The sequence below is a fragment of the Myxine glutinosa genome, unplaced genomic scaffold (assembly GCF_964187855.1).
Source record: "Myxine glutinosa unplaced genomic scaffold, kmMyxGlut1.1 SCAFFOLD_2877, whole genome shotgun sequence".
In the NCBI taxonomy this organism is placed as follows: Eukaryota; Metazoa; Chordata; class Myxini; order Myxiniformes; family Myxinidae; genus Myxine; species Myxine glutinosa.
The window spans coordinates 47,501-56,207 of NW_027618971.1; the positions used below are offsets into that span (position 1 = coordinate 47,501).

Consider the following 8,707-nt stretch of genomic DNA (forward strand, 5'->3'; position numbering starts at 1 on the left):
GTTCATTTCTAAATTAGCAGAGTGATGCAGCTGCTGCCTGACGACCAGAGGGATGGGAATACTTGTACGATACAATGTGCTTAATAAATGGTAGAGGTAGCTTGTACAATAATAATAATAAAACTTATTCGTTTTTGGTGCTGATTTGTGAGTACAAGCTTTGATTTCCATTGAATCCACAAATGTGGCTAAACATGTATTTGAAAGCATAATGAAAAACCAACAAGGTTAATAATCCAATATTTGACCAGCAGGGTCCCCAGTGATAATGAGCATTTGTGTTTTAAATCTCATTATAAAACACGTAGTTATATTTGTTTGCATTGTGTTTCTTTAACTAGGATCCTAATCAATGTTTCGACCTGGAATTCTAACCTGGAGACGGACGGAGAAGGTTTCTTCAAGGCTCTGTCCTCGGCTCTGCACGAGACCATGAACCTCGTGTTGGTGGCCAAGCTCTGAGACAGGCCGGCTGCCATTTTTACTACAGTTGCATGTTCTCTCACCTGAACATTTCTGCACAGAAACAATCACCTGGTTACATAATTTAAGCCAAGCATCAAACGTGGATACACTCTGGTTCTTCAAAGTTGAACACATGGCCAAGCGATGACCTCGTGGCCCCCTTGGAGTGTTTCCTTTATGAAAAAAAGCCCAAACCACTTCCCTCCTCCGGACAGAATATTTTCAAGTTTGCCTTTGACTGACTATATTAGGGTGTAGCCTCGTGTTGGCTTAACGGTTAAGGTGGCTGGCCTGAGATCTGAGGGTCCTGAGTTCAAGCCCCTGTCATTCCGTTGAATTAACATCAGGTTGGTTGACTCAACCTGTCATCCTTCCAAGGTCGGCAAAATGAGTACCAACTTACTGGGATGAATGAGCCATTTGAGTATCCTGCATCAGAGTGGAAGTGGCTGTGTGCCACTGGGAAGTGGCTGTGTGCTGTGTGCTGTGTGCAGGAAGGGTGTCGGAGTGAACTCCATTCAATGTACAATGTGCGCTGAGTGGGTTCATCAAAAATGTAGTGGTCTGAGAGGGTCATTAACCAGTGTGGCAGCTACATTCAAGTGTAAGGTGTGCACAGAGGGAGCTGCAGATGGGGGAAATGTTGAGTTGGATCTTGGAGACGGCATGAAGCTGGAAGGTGTGAAAACATTTTGCTACCTCGGAGACATGCTGAATGGAGAAGGTGGATCAGACTCGGCAACGGTTGCTAGAGTGAGATGTGCATGGAAGAAGTTTCGGGAACTGAGTGGCGTGGTGATGAGGAGGGGAGTGTCATTGAAGCTGAAGGGAAAGGTGTATGCTGCATGTGTGAGAAGTGTTATGATTTATGGGAGCGAGACATGGGTCATGAATGTAGAGCAGCAACGAAGGCTGGAAAGGCGAATGGTTCGGTGGATGTGCGGAGCATCGTTGAGAGAGAGGAAGCCAAATGATGAATTGCGAAAGATGATGGGAATCGAGCCTGTGATTGATGCTGTGAAGAGGAACAGGTTGAGATGGTTTGGTCATGTGTTGAGGAAGGATGAAAGTGACTGGTTGAGAAGAGTGATGGAAATGAATGTAGAAGGAAGTAGGACGGGGAAGACCGAGAAAGACTTGGCTAAAAATGGTGGAAGAAGAAATGCGGGCAAGGGGGTTAACAAGGGGAGATGCAGAAAATATGGCAAAATTGAGAAGATTGTCATGGGGACCGCAAGGTTAACCCCTGCTGTAGCAGGGAAAATGGCCTTAAAATGCATGTTGTTGTGTTGTTGTATACCATCAGTGCTGAATTGACATCATCATTGACAGGCTAAGTGCGCTAAGAATATACGTCATTACGTGCACTTAGAGGCTGGAGAAACTGAAATTATATTTAGATTGGTTACTCCCAGCCACATCCAGGCGATTCCATATAATGAGTGGACACCAGAGATAATGTGCCGTGTGGCAGGCGGTGCTTATCGCTCCCATTAAGGTGCAGCGATAGCTGGATGGGACACCTTAATGGCGGTTCTCACCACTGATGTTATGGAATCGCACAATGACATATGACATATATATATATATAAACAAAATTGTATTCGGACATGCCAGGATAGACCGAATGTACAATTTTTAGTAGATTTGATATTGAAGGAGCTCGGGCTCCCACGTCGATCGGAAGAATGGACGCGCCAAAAAGCTGGAATTCGTCCGAGTTGCTTTATTCAAACAAAACACTCAGGTACTCTCAAAAGCCCGTTTATCGGGCAGCAATATATATACACACATTATCCCGGAGCGTTTGCCCAGGAAAGGCGAGAGGGTGCGTGGCCGAGCGTCCTGGCTGCGGCCTGGCAAGTTGAGGGCGAGCATGCCCGGGCATGCCCGGGCGTCCCGACCGAGGCCTGGCAAGTTGAGTACGGGGCCTGCCCGGGCGTCCTGGACGAGCCCGGCATGGTGATCGCTCCGCGTCCTTGATAGGTGCAAGGCGATTGTGAAAACCCAGCGGTAGCCGCTACAATATAAAATTATTGACGACTCAATTGCAATAATTATTTGGACCTGCAGATTATACCTTGTAGAGCTTTGGTAAAAGGAATTTTCTCGAGTTTGGGAAAACAAAAAGTATACGAATTCGATAAGACACGAACACCAATTCCATCTTGGGATGAGACCGCCTGGTGTTCCTGCAGTCAATTAAGGCCCGGACAAGTTACACGGGTGCAGAACTGTGCAGCACAGGATCGAGTTGTTTGTAAAATATAAATGCTCGCCAAGGCAGTGGATTCGGTCAGTTTATGTGGACACATTTGAGGAACAGTAGCAACTGCCTTTTTGTTACATTATGTGTTATGTCCCGATCCGTTCTAAGTTCCATCTAGCTCCTCTACGAGCCTCGATTGTATTTAAAAACAAGAGCGAAATTGGTGGCACTCCATCTCAAATCCTCACGCTTCCCACCTAAAGTAAAATTGAAAGCTGGCAAAAGGTTCCACCAGGAATGACGCAATATCAAATCGAGTTTAAAAAATTTTCTCTCCCAGGGGTTGGAGTGAAAAATAGTGATTTCTCACCTTTGCACCATGCGGTAGGGTTGCAGGCGAAGTATTGACATGGGCATTGAGGAAGTTAGAAGTGGAGGAATGGTTGATCAGAGTAGTGATGGCAATGTACAAAAGAGCACGCACAACTGCAAGGACGAAGGACGGGAACAGTGGTGAGTTTGAGGTGAAAGTGGGAGTGCATCAGGGGTCGGTACTAAGTCCACTACTATTTGTAGCTGTGATGGAGGTGCTGGCTCGGAACGTAAAGGAGGGTTTACCGTGGGAGTTGTTGTATGCAGATGATCTGGTGTTGATTGCGGAAAGTATGGATGGACTGAAGGAAAAGCTGAACAAGTGGAAGGAATGTATGGAAACAAAAGGTCTGAAGGTGAATATCGGAAAGACGAAGGTGATGGCAAGTGGTAAAGCATGTGGTGAGGTAGAAAGAACTGGGAAGTGGCCATGTGCTGTGTGCAGGAAGGGTGTCGGAGTGAACTCCATTCAATGTACAATGTGCGCTGAGTGGGTTCATCAAAAATGTAGTGGCCTGAGAGGGTCATTAACCAGTGTGGCAGCTACATTCAAATGTAAGGTGTGCACAGAGGAAGCTGCAGATGGAGGAAATGTTGAGTTGGATCTTGGAGACGGCGTGAAGCTGGAAGGTGTGAAAACATTTTGCTACCTCGGAGACATGCTGAATGGAGAAGGTGGATCAGACTCGGCAACGGTTGCTAGAGTGAGATGTGCAGGGAAGAAGTTTCGGGAACTGAGTGGCATGCTGATGATGAGGGGAGTGTCGTTGAAGCTGAAGGGAAAGGTGTATGCTGCATGTGTGAGAAGTGTTATGATTTATGGGAGTGGCATGGGTCATGAATGTAGAGCAGCAACGAAGGCTGGAAAGGGTGGAAATGCGAATGGTTCGGTGGATGTGCGGAGTATCGTTGAGAGAGAGGAAGACAAATGATGAATTGCGAAAGATGATGGGAATAGAGCCTGTGGTGGATGCTGTGAAGAGAAACAGTTTGAGATGGTTTGGTCATGTGTTGAGGAAGGATGAAAGTGACTGGTTGAGAAGAGTGATGGAAGTGAATGTAGAAGGAAGTAGACGGGGAAGACCGACAAAGACTTGGCTAAAGATGGTGGAAGAAGAAATGCGGGCAAGGGGTTTAACAAGGGGAGATGCAGAAAATAGGGAAAAATGGAGAAGATTGTCATGGGGACTGCAAGGCTAACCCCCACTCTTGCAGGGAAAATTGTCTTAAAATGCATGTTGTTTTTTTGTTGCACCATGCGGTGATTATAGCTACAAAGTTTGTTGAATTTCTGCACAACGTTTTAAGACAGGGGTCCCCAAACTCAGTGGCAACCTTAACTTGAGAACCCCGCTCCTTAAAATCCAGATTTTTGAGAAGGGGTTTTCACGTCGAAAGTGTGTTCAGACAATTTTTATTATAGGTACTAGTACCATTTGGATTTCGAGCCGAATGCAATTACAAATTTTGGTTCGTGGACAAAAATGTTTGGGAACCACTTTAGGAGATAGCGTGACATACGGACAGAGCTGATTACAATAGCCCCCAATTTTTAGATCATATCTCCAATCTTGAAGAGATGAACTTATAAAATGGGTCGTGATGTCTAGTTGTCGTCCGTAAACTTTTTGCTATTTTTGATACTCCTCCCTTATCACCCAGCTGATTGTTCTGAAACTTGACACATGAACACAAGGTACGAGCCCACATAATCGCTTGGGCTTCAATTTTTCGATTTCAGATCATGGGCGCTCCCTGGTAGGGGTTAACCCCCAAACTTCGGATGCCTACTTGTCCTTTATTTACCAACCAATTGCTCTCAAACCAGACAGCCATTCTAGTCGATGGTCCTCAGGATCGACCAGTCTTAAAATGCCTTAAATCGACCTCCCAAAATCAGAGGTTTGAACTACACCCTGAAGAGATGACAGTCAGCCCACGTGGGGATATTTTTTTAAAGTGGGGACAATAAACAGCATTGGATTCAAAACTCTGCCTTGGGGAACAGACGCCTCCAAGGGCAGATCAAATGCGACAATGCCTTTGACAGCCGCACATTACTTGCGTGCATTGCAGAAACATGCCAAACAGTTGTGGTAAGGGCTTTGGATGCCATTGGCCGATAGCTTGGTGAACAAGGCCGAATGCCAGGCAGTGTCAAATGCAGGGGATATGTCAAGACACTCTGCCCCAATCCGTCACTTCTGATTCAAGGCCCCTATCCATTGTTGTGATAGCATGAGTAGCATCAAGTGGCCAGGCCAAAAACCACACCTGTGAATTATTGGAGGTGAGGATGTGCATATGGCAAGGAGGAAAAGAAAAGCAGAGCACATGAGCAATGAAGCTTGATCGCATTTCTCTCCAAATTAAACTATCCCACTTAAATGAAGATTGAGGAAGGCAAACTTAGATGCATAACGTGTGACGAGCACTATAAATATATGATCATTTACATTAAAGCCTCAAACAAGAAAGTTTGGATAGTGAGGTTGCATTGTTGTTGGACTTGTCTGGACACAATCAAGATTATGGATCTATTAACGTGGAGCCACCGTTCAAGGTTCTGGGGTTAAAGGTTCAAACCTTGAGGAAGAAAGGAACAGTTCGAAAATATATCAATTCCTAACAGGTTTATGAAGTTCTTACTTTAGATGGATAACTATGTAAAAGTTTGCAAAACTATGTAAAAGTTTGCAATCAAGAAAGTTAAGTGCAGGGTGCTGTAGAAGAGTATAATTCTTTCGGAATGGCCGTTACTGTTCAATAAATAATAGTGAGCAATAAACTAGTGAATGATTTGTGGGTGCGTCTTTTTTTCTGAAACTCCATTTGTAATGCAGTTTCTACTTACACTACCCACTGGGAATTGTAAACTTCCACCTAAAGTTGAGATTGAAACACGATACGTAATCTCTTATGGACAAACTCAAATGTCCAAGTGGTTGCAGGTGTCGCTCACACAGCCGACATTGTGTGCAGAACAGCATCGGCCGTTTCCAAACATCAATTACAAAAAGGCCCTCCATGCAATCGGAACATTTGTTCAAATCCGATCCTCTGTTGGGCATTTTCTGCAATGAGGAAAACGTGGATTTGGCCACAAGCAATAAATAAATAAATAAGAAAACTACAACGGCACGAGTTAGAGCCCTCACCTCTGCCAGGCTGAACGGTTTACAACTTTACATTATGTATGCCACGGATCTGAATCAAAATCGAATTGGCTTGTTCTTGTCACCTGTCCAACTCATCCACCAAGTGAGCCAGGTATGTTTGGAAGAGGAGTTTTTTTTTTCTGAACGATCAAAGGTGAAAAGGTCACGGACACAGCAGTTAATGGTTAAACATTTATTTGCTTTGCCTTCACAACGGTACAAACTGTATTTGTCTCTAAGCCGGCACAGATGACCACAAATTGAATCGTTTTGCCAAATTCATCACAGATTGCAGTGAAAGCAGTAAAAACCTCATGGAATGACAGGTAATGGCATTCCCTTCCTCTAACCCACCCAACATAAAATATTGCATCCTCTTAACAAAGCACTTAAATCAGGTTCGAACATCAGTGCATCCACCAATCATTGATAATTGGAATACATCGGGCTTCGGAGTGCAAATTTCCTCCGGCAGAGAGCATATTCGTCGTCGAGGGAAACGTGCAAATTTTTTCATGAAAACTAGGCCTCACACCAGCCACCCCAAAAGGTGAAAAAAAGATTGAGGAACACCAAAGTGAATGTGGCACGAGTCTCTAGCAATTTGTGGCAATGTGTGTCAAACTTTAATACAAAGTGAATTCCTACAATCCCGAGTTAGGCCCCCGCTCTGCAGAGCTGGTCACATTCCATACTTCGCTTTCAGTTCCTCCACTTTCTCGATATACGCTTTCATGGCGTCTTCCTTGCTCGTACCTGCACAGCCAGGACAATCGGAACGTTAGAAGCTTGGTTACGCAAAGTGAAGAAGGTTCAAAGTACTCGGGGTTTGCATATACAGTCGAGTGGTTCAACTCCTAGAAGGCCACTGGAAAGGGTGCACATAAATGTGAGAAAGCAGTACAGCCAGCTTAAACATTATGTAGTCTTGGAGAATGCCATGGGAAAACTGTCTGCGGCAGGAAATTCAGTTCCTGTCCCGAGGACGCAGAAAGGCAACAGTAAAGTTAAAGACCTGAAGACTGCGTCCTTAGGAAAGCGATTGCTGACAGGTCAACCAATCCACTCTTAGATTAATGTGATGGACAAAAAATGACCATTTTGTTTAGCAATCACAATGCTTCGACGAAATTATTTCATCAACTGCAAAGGAAAAGCTAAATCTCCTCTGATATATATATCAACTAAACAATTGCAAAGGACATTTCAGAGCGAATGAAATCGTGCACAACGTAAAGAAGGGACCCCGCCAATAAACAGCAAGACTGATGGAGCGGTTCAGGTGTAGGCCCTGGCGTACTCAGCTATGCGGTTTTGAGGCTCATGTAGCAATTTAACCCGTCGATCATTCGACAAATGGCCAGCCAGCACATCAAGTGCAAGTTTCACTTCCATTAGCCCAAGAAAAATGGAGGAACCCAACTTCCAATATCCCGATTTACTCAATATTAGAAGCTGCAGACTCCACACAATTCATATTCATGGGAAAGAGGGGGAAACAAGATAGAAGCTGAGGCATCTACACTGAGGTCCCATTGGCTGACTACATACGATTCATCATGGTGCGTAGAGGGCAAACAAAATGGAAGCTGGGACATTTACTGTGCACTGAGGTCCCATTGGCTGACTCCATACGATTCAACATGATGCGTAGAGGGGAAACAAAATGGAAGCTGGGACATTTACTGTACACCAAGGTCCCATTGGCTGACTCCATACGATTCATCATGATGCGTAGAGGGGAAACAAAATGGAAGCTGGGACATTTACTGTGCACTGAGGTCCCATTGGCTGACTCCATACGATTCATCATGATGCGTAGAGGGGAAACAAAATGGAAGCTGGGACATTTACTGTGCACCGAGGTCCCATTGGCTGACTCCATACGATTCATCATGATGCGTAGAGGGGAAACAAAATGGAAGCTGGGACATTTACTGTGCACTGAGGTCCCATTGACAACTGACGCAACACCACTGAGAAATCCTGATCGCTATCAAAATAACTTCTGACCAAAATGTACACGTACAAATTAACAGGGGGTGGAGGAGTTTTGGGGGACAGTTACTCGTGCCTTTTATTGTCCAAACGATTCGATCGATGTTCTTGAGATAACAGAAGCAATGACCTGTAAAATGCCCCCATCCAAAAACTACATCTCACCTTGAAATAGCTTCGACAAACAAAAAGAGGAAAAGAACATCAGCTCACCCTTTTTGGCCTCCCATGCATCCCACTTTGCCTTGCCCTTCAGGTCAAACATTCCAGGACGTTCTGTGACCAAAAATAAGAACCAATTATACAGTTAATATCTGTAATTACATGTGTTTATGAATCAGCAAAGACTTAATAACTTAGAGCGATTTTGGGAGGTGTGAAAAAAATTTTTAAAGGAAAAAAACAAAACAAAACACACACACCCACCATAATCATAGACATGCTACACAATTCCTGGAATGAAATATTCCCAGTCCGTTTTGTGGATGAAAGATCGTTTTAAGGA

General features: G+C 44.5%; 2 protein-coding genes across 5 annotated transcripts in view; one reads left to right on the forward strand and one right to left on the reverse strand.

Annotated features, from left to right (window-relative positions):
- CROT (carnitine O-octanoyltransferase) overlaps window positions 1–662 on the forward strand; it is a 25,387-nt gene extending 24,725 nt beyond the window's left edge. For all 4 annotated transcript variants that reach the window (XM_068120386.2, XM_068120385.2, XM_068120383.2 and 1 more), the window contains one exon: window positions 342–662. In XM_068120386.2, the coding sequence (XP_067976487.2) occupies window positions 342–462 (121 nt within the window). In that variant the 3' untranslated portion in view covers window positions 463–662. The remainder of the gene's footprint in view (window positions 1–341) is intronic.
- Window positions 663–6,382: 5,720 nt separating this feature from the next.
- On the reverse strand, window positions 6,383–8,478 carry DBI (diazepam binding inhibitor, acyl-CoA binding protein; the record flags this gene model as incomplete). The annotated part of the gene is given in 2 exon segments (XM_078769524.1): window positions 6,383–6,960; window positions 8,416–8,478. Coding segments are annotated over 2 exon segments (137 nt in total), but the record flags the coding sequence as incomplete, so codon positions are not given.
- Window positions 8,479–8,707: the final 229 nt, after the last annotated feature.